The following is a 15164-nucleotide window of genomic DNA, read 5'->3' on the forward strand; positions in this document are numbered from 1 at the left end:
GTGGTTAAATACTATATATGTGAGAACCACATTATCATGTGGGTAGATTTACAGTGAGCGACTTGAGGCGATCCTAAGAAGCTAGATAGTGGGAAAAGTCACAACGGGGCTTAGTATTTGACTTTGGATAAGTCAGGGGTATTTTAGGTATCGGGTAGTTATTTAGACTATCGGGTTATGGAAATAAATATATGGAGATATATTTGAGGATAGAAAGCTTAGGCGGGAATATTGGGGAAAATTACCGTTTTGCCCTCGGGGATGTTTCCGATAACACGAGCCTCGAGATTGACTTAACTGGCTAGGATTAGATTAAGTTAATGAAAAAAAAACAGAGGAATAAAACAAACCGACCTCAGCTCTTCTTCTCTCTTCTCTTCTCTTCCTTCTCTCTTCTCTTTCAAGAAACCATAGAAAATCTAAGGGAAAATTAAGCTGGAAATTTCTATGATTGAGCTGAAATCATGAAGGTTTAGCTTAGTACTCAGCTAAGGGACACCCAACCAAGATCAAGGTAAGAATTGAGCTTGTTTTTGGGAGTTAAAATTCTGAGTTTTGGCTGAATATTGAGGTGTTTATTATTTTAAGGATTGAATTAAGCTGAGAAGCTTGGACTTTAGCTCAGGAATTCAACAAGAAGGTGGTTCAGGAAAAGAGGTAAGCATCAATTCATATTCAGAGGTTAAAATTTGAGTTTTGCATGACTGGTTTTGGTGTTTAGAGTTGCTGGGTTTCAGAGAATCAAAATGGGGTTTTAGTAGGTTTTTAGGCTGGATTTCGGTTGGGATATGTTGTTAGAGTCATGATAAAAAGTGTTGTGATTAATGGGTTTTGAATTAGGGAGCTTTGGGATGGTTTTGGATGAGGTTTAGATGCTAGAAATGGTGAATTTTCTGGGCACGAAGGGAAGGGCCGCGACTCTGTTCTAGATCGTTGCGGCCCTAGGATGCAAATAAGCCACGGAGGCTCGGCCAGAGGGAAGCGCCGCAGCGCCCAAGGGCAGGGACGCGGTGCATGTCTGCTCCTTGGGTGCATTTTTGAACATTTGGGGATTTTAGGCATGGGAGTCTAGCCTAGGGTGCTTGGGATTGATTTCCCCACCGTGCTTGGTGGAATTCGATGTCCCGAAAGCTAGTATTGTACCCGGAGACCTTTACTCGAATATTAATGGAACCCAATACCTTGGTTGTGACTAGGTGTTAAAGCTAGGGCTCGGGAACTGATCGTGCTTGAGGAGCGTCGCTTGTAGTCAGTGAACGCAGAGACTAAAGGTAAGAAAACTGCACCTGGTTGTGTATTTGTAATGGGACTAAGGGATCCCTAATATGTGTATTTAAAAGGATGGTATTAAGCCATGTAAACAGTGAACCAACGGCCTAAGAGTGCCAAGGCTACACTAGCGCACAGGGCGCGACTTGGCAACTGGTAGCCGAGGACAACCTATTATGCACTGAGCTCGGCTTAAGCGGGCCAGAGTCAGTGGGGTAAACAAAGGGTGCGGCCTAAGTTGTCGGCCCTAACTATTATGTGACCTGATTATTATGAGACTTGAATGTTATATGTGATTGGTTGCATCCTTGATTCTGAATATATGCTGATTGGTTAATGTGGGTTATTTGATGGTTGATCATGCTTAAAGAATTGACTTTCTGTTATTGTTGTTTGTGTTGCACATTATGTTTTCTTGCTGGACCTTGGCTCACGGGTGCTACGTGGTGCAGGTAAAGGCAAGGGCAAGCTTGATCAACCTTGACTTGGAGAGCTCTACGAGCCGAATGTACATGACCAGCTGCTCAGCTGCCACGGTTGGGGTTTAGGCAGGGACGCGAGAACCAGAAATGTATATTTTGCCTTAGTATGGCTGATGGTTGCCTGTATTTTGGGAATTCTATAAGCCAACTTTTAAACTTTGTTTCTTTTTGGGATCCCATATGTAAAACTATTTAATTATATAAAATAAAACTTTTGAGACCAAAACCTTTTTAACCCTAGCTCATACATGTTTAGTGACACGTTTTTAAATTAATGACTTGATTAGCAAGTACTGTACCATTACGAGTACATAGTGTAGCAGTCTTGGCTATCCAGGGCATTACATTAGCAGTTCACTCGAAGGCAGCGGATCAGCGGTATGGATATCACAAGCTGGCTCTACATCAAGCTCGTGATGCGGCATGGGTCTGACATCCGAACCCTTGTAAAGACAACCACACAATATAAACGTGCATATATCAGACATCACGAATCTATTCTATTCCTGAATTCTCGGGCACGCAGTATAAACGTGCGTATTCAGGCATCCCACGACTGGTTTGGGCCATGCGGCCCATTATCCCTCCTTACCTATTGATTATACCACACTTCACTGTCAGGTTTTAGGAATTAATCATCAGTGTCACAGAGATGACGTGAAGGGTATATAGGTCACAGGATGACCCCCTTGCGAACCCAGGTATCCTCTCCCTATAAATACCAAGACCCTGGGCATTACAAGGGGTGGGCATATTATTGTAAAGAAACACTCTGTAAGAAATAGTCAAGAGAGATCAATAATATCGACTGGTGGACTAAAGGGATTTTAACCTTCGAACCACCTAAAAAGAAAGGAGTGATCCCCTTCCCATGGTATTAATTTGCCAAGTCTAGAATTAAACTATTTTCATATTACGGTTCACTAATTAGCACTAATCCATCCTGTTTATTCGTATAATTAACTGTTGGCGAAGAGCCGCGTCAACAGTTTGGTGCTTTCGTTTAGAGGATTTAGATTGGTGCTATCGCAAAAACCTGATCATGGTGGTTACTCGTTCGAGACATGGTAACGAGGTGGATCAACATGATGGGCAGGAGGCCCACCATGTCGCCATATCCGATGAACAAAACCCTGAGATCCAGCAGCGACCGGGAAAGCAGCCTATGGGCCAGGGCGACATCGGGAGTTCGGCACCCCGACCGCCAAATCCGAACCCAGATTTCCTGACGGCGATAAAGATGGAGAACATACAGTTGAGGAGTCAGTTGTCAAGAGCAAACAAGCAAATCGAAGAAGTATTGGCCCGGTTACCCCCTCTTACAACTGACACTAATGTCAGAAAGAGGCAAAGTGGGACTCATAAGTCCCGCCGGGATAACCGGTCCAGGCCCAACCGATCAATCAGAGCCTCAACTCCGAGTTCTACCCCCACGTCACACCACCACCAGGAAACTGTGTTTGAGGAGTTTCCTAGGGCCAATCAGCAATTCAGCCGATCAGTCTGAACCTTAAGTCCTAGCTCGGTTCCACAATTGAACGCACCCAGAAGGGCCCGAGGAAGCTCGCGGAGGAGATCCAGGGAGGGCTCACGAAGACAGCCTGCTCTGACTAGCCATCCTGCACCACGGTCAGACTGTCGAGCGCAGGATGCAGGGGATGGTAGAGTGGAGTGGCCGCGACCTAACTTGATACGCCCGGACGAGACTAGGATCGTGTCACTAGTTAGGCATCCCCCATCGCCAATAAGATACCCCTCTCCTCCCCATCCAGTTCAGGACATTCCGGCACATGGGAGCAGAAGGAGAAATCCTCCTTCCGCCGATCCTTCCCATCGCTGCCGAGCGCGCGGGGAATTCCCGGATCCTCACCCCCAACAGCGGGCTCTGAGCTTTTCAAACGGGAGTTATTGGACCGGGAGCCACCGAAGTGGCAGATCCAGTGAAGACCTACGTAATCACTTGAGTTTGGCGCAAAGCCCTCGGGCCACCCCGAGGGCCGACCTTCGAGATCGCCTCAACTCACAGAGGAGAGATCCGGCTAGAAATGGTAATCATGCTCACCAAGGGGGTGGTCTTTCGGAAGTACGTGACAGTGGGAGTGTGTAACATCCTACTACCTTAGAGCTGTTACTAAGTGAGTTTATAATGTGCAATTAACTCGCTAAGCGAGGTTTTTAGAACAAAAGTGTGATTAAACAAAAAGTCAAGGCTGTAATATTTAAAAGTACTCCATTCCATTAAAAGTTCCAAGAGTTTAACATTTGGGATCCCAAAATAAAGTTTGTAAAATATTTACAATACAAAATAGGTTTACAGATGACTAATTATAAAAAAACATAGTTTAATACAGCCATTTTTCAAAATGCCCTAACCAAAGCAGTCGGGCATGCAAAACATGTACGCGCCACCCCCACGCTCTCCGTACTCATGGCTGGTTGATTTTCTCCTTGCCCTTACCTGCAACGCAGAGCACCCGTGAGCCGAAGCCCAGCAAGAAAACTCATACAGCACATAACATATGCACATCATAACCAGTATGTCAGATAATCCACAGATAAACAGATAGTCTATAGGATTTAAACACATATACGGCCATGCCGTGCCAGAAGCGTTACCAGAGCCTGGGTTCTCGGTCCACACCATAAGGATATCCCATGTATCCATTGGGGTCTCACCCTAATCATAAGCACTCCATGTGTTAAGTGATGTTCCCGGCCCCACTGCCATTCTCGGCCCCTTGCCGTTCTCGGCTCCTTTTCCGTTCATTCTACTATATCCACACATATATCATAATTAAACAGCATTCAAGCATATAACCATTCAATCAAAGCTACACCCTAACAATAATGCAATCTAGGGCCGCGCCCTGCAACAATACTATGGGCCCAAGCCCTGCTCTACGGGTGCTACAGTTTTCTTACCTGTATCCCGAGCTTTTCGATGCACCAAAGTCACAAGCACGATCCTCTATCCCAAGCCTCCCCGAAATCCTAGTCACAACACATATAAAACACTTTTAATACTAACCAATCCCAAAACCACTTCCTGGGACCAATCCCGTACTCTCAGGACCTCTAATTCCCTAAAACAATGTATTGGAACCATCCCCCGAGCCCCCGGGCAAAAGCCCTAAAAGTGCAAAATTTGACTGTCAAAAATAGCCTAGGGTCGTGGCACTCCCATCAAGGGAAGTGGCGCCCAGAAGATTTCTCTGATCCTGATGCAAGCCTGCGCCACAGCACCAAAGAACAGGGCTGCGGCGCCCCTACGCGAACCCAGATTTCTGGGTTTTCCCCTGCATTTTTCCCGAGCCAAAACACCTCCAATTCAACCCCAACAAATACCTAAACCCCAAAATCAATTTAAAACCCCAAATAAACCATTTAACAACCTATAAACATAAAAAACAAGCTTAATTACACAATCACACCCAAAATCCACACTTGAGTTTCAGATTTCAGAAACTTAAACCATGGCTTCTAAGACTTAAACCAGAGCTTGAAAAATATATTCCATGCCTCTATAATCTCAAACCATACCAAATACGAAATTCAAACATGATAAAAACTCTTACCTCAATCAAGAATTTAGCTTGAATTCACCTCAATCCCAGCTTCAAGCCACTTCTCCCTTGATTATCCAAACTGAGTTTTCCAAACCAAACCAGCCAAATCTCCTTTAAATTCCACGCTTAATATCTGAAAATCAAACTTAAATTTAAACAAAAACAGAGCATAACTCTTACCTCTGAATAGTCCTAGCTTAAACTTGATTTTGGTTGCCTCAAACCCTTTGAATTTCCTCCTAGGTCTCAAGTTTCAGCCCTCCTTCTTGCTTCCCTTTCTTTCTAGCCTTTTCTTCCAATTTTCAGCATAAACAAAGCATGACTAAGTGTTAACACGTAAATCATCTTTTCCCTCAGCTGAAGTTTATCTAAACCTTTGCCAAAAGTCCATTTTACCGCTCTCTCAAGATCCTTTCCTAACTAAACCTCAAGGGCACTTTTGTCATTTCATCTCTATTACTATTCTACCATTTTCCCATCACAACTTGTTACTCTCAGCAGTTACTAATGGTTACTCAATTACCATTAACCATTAACCACTAATTCTCAAATTTACAAAATTCCCAAAGTACCCCTAGGCTCCTCCCGAGCCGGGTATAAAATCCTGCTGTGTCTTTTAAACTAACAGCTCCCTAGGACCGTCTCGGCACGTGCATCACATTAATATCACCACACTCACGTGGTACAAATCACATAATACAATTATCACATTTATGCCCTCAGCGGGCTAAAATTACCAATTTACCCCTAACATACAAACGGGGCCCACATGCATATTTATACCACCTAAACATGCATTCTAATCACATATTCATTCAAATTCATATATTATCATGTTAATTCACTTATTGCCCTCCAGGCACGCTAATCAAGGTCCTAAACCTTATTAGCAGCTTGGGGTGTTACAGAGTGTCTCTCCTAACCAAGCTCAAGCTTGGAGGGACAATAACCCGCCTAACGCTTACAATGGAACTGGAGCTATTGAACAGGCCCAGAACAACCAAGGAAGTAAGGACCAAACCCTATAGCATTTAGCTCAGATGGAGGAGTTGATGAAGAAGCTCTTGTCAGACAAGGAAGAAGATGAATATGACTCGGGGGACAAACTCGAGCTCTTCGCCCCCAGCATAGCAGCCACGACGTATCCATCGAGTTTCCAGATGCACCACTTGTCTAAGTTCGATGGAGATGGAGACCCGTTGGATCATTTGGGTATGTTCAACACCCTGATGATGGCCCACAACATCGGCCCCGAGCTAAGGTGTTTGATATTCCCTTCCACCTTGACTGGGCCGGCCAGGAAATGGTTCAAGCAGTGTAAAAAGCAGTCCATCAGCTCGTGGAAAACCTTTTCTGCTGACTTCAAGAGGGCGTTCCGAGCTTCTCAAGCTGCCTACGTCAAAGCCGACACCCTGGAAAACGTAAAGCAACAGCCGGAGGAACCCTTGAAAGCTTACCTGAGCAGGTTCACAAATGTTGCGGCTCGAGCCAGAGATGTAGACGATAGTTCCAAGCTCATGGCCTTGAGGACTGGAATCCTCGTTGGAGGTGGGCTATGGAAAGAGATACAGAGAAAAGGTGTCAGTACCATCGATGAATTCCTGAATAAGGCCAAGGGATGGATAAACCTAGAAGAGGCGCGAGTGTCGGTCGCGGGAACCAGCCAAGCCCCTGATCAACCCGTTGGAGTGGGAACGGATGTCGTGAAAACGACTTAAACCATTACACAGAATAATCAACGGGGTGGAGGCAAGAGAAAAGGGAGTAGCGAGGGTGGCCAGCATGGTTCGAAGAAGAACAAGCCCATGGAAAAATTTAAGCCAGTCTACGCGACTTATACTGAGCTCACAAACACTAGGGAATACATTTTCCTTGCCAAATCTGCCCGCCTCCCCTAGAAGAAGCCGGAGCCTTTGAAGCACCAGAAGGCCAAGAGGGACCCTTCCAAGTTCTGTCGATTCCACAACGACATTGGCCACAACACTGACGATTGTAGGCATTTATAGGATGAGATCGAGACACTCATCAGAGTTCCTACCAGCCAGCCGGCTCCGGAAGCTCTGATAAATCACCCCGGGCCCCAGATAAATCAGGATACCCCTCGTCCTGTGATAGGGGGAGAGATATCCACAATCTTCGGTGGCCCCCATTTGGCCGGCACGAGCAGAGGTGCCCAGAAGAGATATGTCAATGAGTTGAAGGCTCATAACGGAGTGGAATTTGTCCCGGAGCAGCATCTACCCAATCATCAACGACGGGAGAGGTAACCGATCATCTTTATCGAGGAGGATGCTAGTCACGTCCAGTTCCTCCATAACGATCCTCTGGTCATAACTACCCAGCTCGCCAACCGGAGAGTTAGGAGGATACTGATCGATAATGGGAGTTCGGTGAACCTGTTGTTCTGGTCTACGCTGGAGAAGATGGGGTTATCTGTCACCGAGTTGAAGGCCACCTCCATGATGCTGTATGGATTTTCTGGAGAAGGATCGGCAACGATAGGCACAATCGATCTAGTAATTACCTTGGGAGAGGGGCCCTAGACTGTCTCTAACTCCTCGAGTTTGTGGTCATCGACTGTCCCGCCGCCTACAACGCTATTCTGGGTTGGCCTACGTTGATAGCATTTGAGGCTATAACCTCCATCCGCCATCTCGCAGTCAAATTCCCATCCTCCAAGGGGATATGCACGGTCCGAGGTGATCAGCTCGCTGCCAGGGAATGCTATAGCATTTCCATGAAGGGAAAGTCACGATCCGGGCAACAGACAATGACTATTCAAGGCGGGGATGAGGAATCTCAAGAATTAGGACCTATTCCTGAGATCGAAAAACCTCAGAATGCCAATGGGGAGGGTATCATCTTGAATGACGATATCAACCCCAGGATAGGCGAAGATAGATCTGAGCTCTAGGCCATCGAAGAGCTTGAGGAGGTGAGCATCGACCCACAAGACCCCTCGAAGGTGGTGAAGCTCGGAAAAAACCTGTGTAGTAAAAGGAAGACGGAGCTGCTGATATTTCTACAAGAGAATCTAGATGTGTTCACCTGATCCCATAAGGACATGATAGGGATCAACGGGCGGGTCATCATGCACACCCTCAACTTGAACAAGAAGGTGTCGACGAAGTCCCAGAAACACAGGCGCCTGGGCATGACCCAAGCTGAGACCCTAGAGGAGGATGTAGCCTGGCTCTTGAAGTGCGGCTTTATTCGCAAGGTGAAGTACCCGATCTGGGTCGCCAATCCCGTTTTGGTCCCAAAGCCCAATGGGAAGTGCCAGACCAGCATCAAATTTTCTGATCTGAATAAAGCCTGCCCCAAAGATTGCTTCCCTTTGCCAAGGATTGATCAATTGGTAGATGCCACGGCAGGGCACGAGCTCATTTCTTTTATGGATGCATACTCGGGCTATAATCAGATCGCCATGAACCCGGCAGACCAAGAGCACACTAGCTTCTTGACCCCAACTAACGTTTATTGCTACAAGGTCATGCTGTTTGGGCTGAAAAACGCAGGAGCTACGTACCAGAGGTTAGTCAACAGGATGTTCATTAATCAGATCAGGAAAAACATTGAAGTGTATGTTGACGACATGTTGGTCAAGTAAAAAACTGCCGATAACCATGTCTCTGATTTGAAGGAATGCTTTAAGATTTTAAGAGAGTACAACATGAGGCTAAATCCCCTAAAGTGTACTTTCGGGGTTGCGTCAGGAAAATTTCTGGGTTTCATAATCAACACCAGCGGAATAGAGGCGAACCTCGATAAAATCAAGTTGCTACTCGAGATGCTATCACCCCGGTCACGAAAAGACGTCCAAAGTCTGACAGGAAGGGTGGCAGCCCTTAATCGGTTCATTTCCAAATCTACCGACAAGTGTTTGCCATTCTACAACCTGCTCCGGGGAAATAAAAAATTCAAGTGGACCAAAGAATGCGAACATGCCTTCCTCGACCTGAAAGCACATCTAGCCGAGCCTCCCGTGTTGTCCAAGCCAACAGTAGAAGAACCTCTTTTCCTTTACCTGGCTATCACGGAAGATGCGGCTAACGCAGTACTGGTCCGGGAAGAAGATCGGTCTCAGAAGCCCGTCTATTACATTAACAAGAGGCTTCTCGGAGCTGAATCCCGATACCCGTTGATGGAGAAAATGGCTTTGTACCTTATTACGGCCTCCCAAAAGCTCAGGCCGTATTTCCAGTCCCATTCAATCCATGTCATAACCAATCAACCTTTAAGGAAAGTTTTACAGAAACCTGAAGCATTGGGGCGTCTGTTGAAATGGGCTATCGAGCTCAGCCAATTTGAGATACTGTACGTGCTGCGAACTGCAGTGAAAAGCCAAGCTCTGGGTGATTTTGTGGCAGAGTTCACGAGATTCCAAGAAGAACCAGTGGAAGAACCGGTTCGATCCTCGTGGAAAGTCTTTGTAGATGGCTCGTCTAACGATAATGGATCCAGAGCTGGAATCATCTTGATATCCTCGGATGGACATCGTTTCCACTCCGCGTTGCAATTCAGATTCAAAGCATCCAACAACGAAGCCGAATACGAAGCTCTATTGGCCGGGCTAAGGGTGGCCTAGGAGCTGAAGGCCAGCTCCGTCCAGTGCTACAATGATTCCCAGCTTGTGGTAAACCAGGTATCAGGAGAATACCAGGCGCGAACAACCAAGATGGCCACCTACCTGGCCAAAGTAAAGAAGGAGCTGTCCACATTTGAGCACAACCTAATTGAGCAGATACCTCAGGAGCAGAATGCCAATGCTGACGCCCTGGCAAAGCTCTCCACCTCCAGGGAGGCCGAAACTTTGGGCCTGGTACCAGTAGAATTCTTGGAAAGACCAAGCATAGAGGAATCCGGGGCGGAGGTTGAGATGATCGACACCAGGCCGACCTGGATAACTCCCATAATGGAGTACCTCACAACAGGGAAGTTACCTGAGGAGAGAAACGATGCGAGGAGGGTACTTTACCAGGCTCCGAGGTATATAATGATAGACGGGACATTGTATCGGCGTGGCCTCTCTTTACCTCTTCTGCGGTGTGTTTTGCCAGGTGAAGCGAAAACCATTATGCGGGAGGTGCATGAGGGATTTTGTGGAGATCACACTGGGGGGCAAACCGTGGCCTTGAAGGTGTTGAGGCAAGGGTATTATTGGCCCACTCTATCGAAGGACTCAATCTCTTATGTCAAAAAGTGCGACAGGTGCCAACGGTTCGCCATGGTTGCCCGAGCCCCTCCAGTCGAGCAAAAGATGATCTCGTCCCCGTGGCCGTTCGCGATCTGGGGGATTGATTTAGTTGGTGCCCTTCCCACAGGAAAGGGAGGAGTTCGCTATGTTGTGGTGGCTATAGACTACACAAAATGGGCAGAAGCAGAAGCCCTAGCGAAAATTACTTCAAAGAGGGTCCTCGACTTCGTGGTCAAGAGTATTGTCTGCCGATTCGGGCTGCCAAAGAAGATCGTGTCGGATAACAGAACACAGTTCGATAGTGATCTCTTCACCGAATTCTACGAGAGGCACGACATAGTTAAAAGCTTCTCCTCCGTGGCCTACCCCCAGGCTAATGGGCAGGTCGATGCTGTGAACAAGACACTAAAAGCGAGGCTTAAGAAGAGGTTGGATGAAGCCAAGGGAGTTTGGCCCGAACTGCTCCCCCAGGTGCTGTGGGCATATCGGACCTCGCACCGAACTTCAACGGGTCACACTCCTTTCTCCCTGGCTTTTGGGAGTGAGGCCGTCCTTCCATCGAAATAAAGATAGCCTCGCATAGAGTCCGGAAATTTGACCATGACCAGAACGAAAAATTGCTCTGCGCGTCCCTCGACCTAATTGACGAAAAACGAGAAGCTTCGCAGCTGCAGCTCGCGCATTATCAACAAAAGATCACTCATTATTTCAACTCAAAGGTTAAGAAGCACAACTTTAGCGTAGGCGACCTGGTGCTCAGAAGAGTCTTCTTAGCCGGTAAGGATCCCAAGGATGGAGTGTTGGGACCAAATTGGGAAGGACCCTATCAAATAATAGAGGTTGTGAAAGAAGGAACCTTTAAACTAGCTCGGCTTAATGGAGAAGCAGTCCCACGGACTTGGAACGCTGTACACCTGAAGAAATATTATCAGTAATACTTTTGTAAGGCTTAGTTAGGAAAGCCACCTTGTTTTATTAAATAATGAGAAGTAGTTTCTTCATATCATGGTGTATTTTCATGAGCATAATGTTAGAAAAGCATGTTCCAAGTAACCACGAAAGGTCCTTTCCTGGTTACTTGGGGGGCGTATATCCTGGATACAACCAGGTCCTAAAACTTAGAAGTTGATTCAAATTGGTTAATCGATATTTTTCTTAAAAAGCACGAGATATCAATAAAGGATTAACGCGAACTAAGTTTCTAAAATCAATGTCCTGGATACAACCAGGTCCTAAAACTTAGAAGTTGATTCAAATTGGTTAATCGATGTTTTACTTAAAAAGCACGAGATATCAATAAAGGATTAACGCAAAATAAGTTTCTAAAATCAATGTCCTGGATACAACCAGGTCCTAAAACTTAGAAGTTGATTCAAATTGGTTAATCAGTGTTTTTCTTAAAAAGCACGAGACATCAATAAAAAATTAACGCGAACTAAGTGTTTTAAAAGTTAACTGTCCTGGATACAACCAGGTCTCGAAACTTAGAAGTTAGTTAATTGACTAAGTGCTTTGTGTTTTTAAAGAAAAAGTCAGTGAACTAACGCGAACTAAGTTTTTACCAAATGCGCTGAAAATGAATAACAATAATGATAAACATAGATGAAAATAAAATTCAGGAAAATTGATTGTCTCGAAGAGAAAAAACCTCATGATAAAAGATTACAAGTAAATAAAAAAAAAAAAGAACAAAAGTCCTGGGCCCCCCAGGCCGCTCCGATGAGGTCACCCATCGGTCTCCTGCTCGCCTACAGCGGAAGTCTCCCCAGTCTCATAGGAAACCTCCTGTTGAAGACGAGCCTTGAACTTCTTGAGGAAGGGCTCCCACACCTCGGGCGCTAGGAAGGAGAAATCGCCATCCTGGTTGAAGGCCCAGCAATGATAAAGCATGGCCTCCATGGAGGAGCTGGAAGATGCCCTCTCTGCCACAAGGGCGGCCTTGGCCTCCTCAAGCTCGACCTTCGCGGCAGCCAAGGCGACCTGTGTAGCCTCAGCCTCCAATTGCTTAGCCTGGATCACCTCCAGACCGACCTTCGTAGCGACCAAGGCGACCTGCACGGCCTTTTCACTTTCCTTGACATCCGTCAGGGCAGCCTTGGCATCGCTCTTGCTGTTGTGCAGATACGAGAGCGGCCTGAGCAGTCTGGAACTCGCCCTTGATCTCATCAAACCTGGCCCTGGACCGAGCTATGCTGCGGTGTAGAGCCAAAGCCGCCTGCAAAGGCAAAGATAATAAGGCATGTGATAGAGAAAGCAAAGAGAGTTAACTAAGTTAACTAAGTAAACTTACCGTGAGGGTCATCCCCAGTGAAGACTCCATAACATTCTCGGGGCTCCTCGTCTCAATCTCCTGCAAGTCCCTTGGGGTGGCATTGTAGTAATGATCCACCGTATAGCTCGCAGTCTTGTAAACCGTCCCTCGGAAGGCCTCGGGGATTTTCTCTAGGGCCTGAGTGTTAACCGGGATGCGCACGGTGGGAGTGGGAGCTGGCGGGGTTCCAGATGGTGCCTCCAGTTCCCGAGTAGGGACCGGAGGTCGCGGTGGAGGCGGGGGCATGCTCTCTGCGGCAGCAGGGACCTGGCCCCTCCCCTTAGCGGGAGACTTGGAGGTGGTTCCGGGAGGAGGAGCCTTCTTGGTTAGCTAGAGTTTCTTGACCAATGGCCTGGACGACCCAAAGGGAGGATCCCCCCCCCCCCCCCCCCCTTGGAAGATGTGCCGCAGGATGTTGTCTCTGGGCTGTGCCATCTCTTCGCCTGAAACAAAAATAAGGAAGCGTTAGTATACATGTAAGAATACTTGGATCACAAGAAAAGTCTAAGGGTGTATTGAAAAGGTCCTACCCTCCGAGCTAGAGGAGGAATCTATTGCCATGACCTCCGGCCGCGGAGCTTCTATGGGGGAGTCTAAGTTTATAACTTCGCGATTGAGAGGGGGCTCTAGGTCCGGTTTCGCCTCAGGACTGGACTTCTCTACATACTGCCTAAGCCCCGGAGCGACTACACCCACCAGAAGGGAGGGCCACGACCTAAGGTTGGTGCCATACTCCTCAAAAAAGGCCGACCTAAAAGCCAAGGTGGTGTCTACTACTATAGTGCCCCTAGGGCGGCCCATGTCATGGCGCAACACTAGTTGATCAACGCACTGGAGTAGATTTATGTTAAGGTTTGGGTCATCTTGATGACGATGTATGAGCTGGCTAGGGTTAAACCTAGAGAGCCGTAGGTCTGCGACAGCCCTGTTTAATTCCCTAAACAAGTATGGGTTACCTTGGCTGGAGGGGTCGGCTGTTCCCCCAGATTGGATTCGATCCGCGTCGAGCCCCTGAGCAATCTCAAGAGCCCGCTTCTGACGCATGAGCGGCACCTCGTCTTCCTCCTCCTGCTCGTCAGTGTCTGCAGCACCCCCCTCGGGAATGGGCACCAGCTCACGAGCTACTGGGATAGCCCGCGACCTCCTCAAGGCCAGGGTTTGGCCTGGAGAAATTAACTTGCATGCCAGCATCGTATCATCAGATATGAGTTGGCGGTAGTCTTTTTCACTTGGTGGGAGCCCCGCCAAGGTCTCATATTGACCCCCGACGGTCACCAATTTGGCCGTCCTCGCAAAAATGGTTGCACGATGGTATTCAAGTTAATAAACATGAAAAGAAATAAAGTAAACATGGCAATTTTGGGAGCTGAGGATAGAAGAAACTTACGAGGACGGTTGAAGTAGTGGTGATCATAGTTGAGAAACCCCGTTGACATAAAGAACTGGTCCTTGAAGTTGTTGGGGTGGCTGGGCAGCTCGATGACTGCAGGAGAATTGGGAAAACAGGTCAGGTAGTAGAACCCGTCGCCTCGCCCCCGTTGAGCCGGGATGGCTTTGAGGCAGAAGAAATAAAGGGTGTCCGCTGGTGTAGGGACCTCCCACTCATGCTTCAGGAAGAGGTACCTCAGCCCCGCTAGCAGACGGTAGGAGTTAGGGGCAATTGGAAGGGAGCCAGGCTCACGTAATTCAGAAAATCCGCGAAGTACTGGTCCAAAGGTAGGAAGGCCCCGGCCTTGAGGTGTTCGTCGCTCCAGGCCGCGAACTCCTCGTCGAGGGGCGTGCAGCTCCTCTCGCCCTCGAGGGGAGGTTGGGCAACAAGAGCGCCTGTCCCAATTTTGATTTTATGGGACAACTGGATCTTGTTGACCCTCCCTTGGGTCGTAATCTTCGAGACTATCCTCTCTGCCTCGAAGAAGGCATCAGGTCCCACCTCGACCTCATTCTCCACTGTGGGACCGAAGTGGGGGATGGGAGATTCCGCGACTATCTCTTTCCGCTTGCTAGCCTGCTGGGATGATGAACCGGCAGCGCTCTTTTTAGGTATGTTCTTCCTGGGCCCCATCTGGTTGCCTAACGAACAAAGTTGAAGAAAGTTCAAATAGGCGACCTAAAAATAGAAAAGGGAATCTAGCGCGAGAAGTGATTTTCATACACGAGCTGAGGTAATCTCAGCCCGCGGTGCGTGAGGACACGTGATGCCATGATCACGTGCTCGTGTTTCCAACGGATCCCCGATTGCTCGGGATTTGTGTGTCAGGGGGGTCAGGATAATGCTTGCCTTGGAGGGAAAGTTTCAAAAAGCAAAACCGCCTAGGAAGCGTGACCCCTAAGTTACCCGG

The 15164-nt window shown here is 47.5% G+C and overlaps 1 protein-coding gene across 1 annotated transcript; it reads right to left on the bottom strand.

Annotated features, from left to right (window-relative positions):
* Positions 1 to 11988: 11988 nt before the first annotated feature.
* Positions 11989 to 13196, bottom strand: LOC133780476 (uncharacterized). Its single transcript, XM_062220196.1, has 2 exons — positions 12805 to 13196; positions 11989 to 12729 (listed from the first exon to the last, which is right to left on the bottom strand). The coding sequence occupies exons 1-2, from the start codon at positions 13069 to 13071 to the stop codon at positions 12580 to 12582; spliced, it is 417 nt and encodes a 138-aa protein (XP_062076180.1). The 5' UTR covers positions 13072 to 13196; the 3' UTR covers positions 11989 to 12579.
* Positions 13197 to 15164: the final 1968 nt, after the last annotated feature.

Source organism: Humulus lupulus, chromosome 5, assembly GCF_963169125.1.
Source record: "Humulus lupulus chromosome 5, drHumLupu1.1, whole genome shotgun sequence".
Taxonomy (NCBI): Eukaryota; Viridiplantae; Streptophyta; class Magnoliopsida; order Rosales; family Cannabaceae; genus Humulus; species Humulus lupulus.

Bases quoted from the DNA above. Each gene is read 5' to 3' on its own strand.
- LOC133780476 (XM_062220196.1), bottom strand. From the start codon at position 13,071: ATGCCCCCGCCTCCACCGCGACCTCCGGTCCCTACTCGGGAACTGGAG. The intron at 12,730-12,804 runs GTAAGTTTACTT...TTGCCTTTGCAG, and splicing joins CACTGGGGATGACCCTCACG to GCGGCTTTGGCTCTACACCG.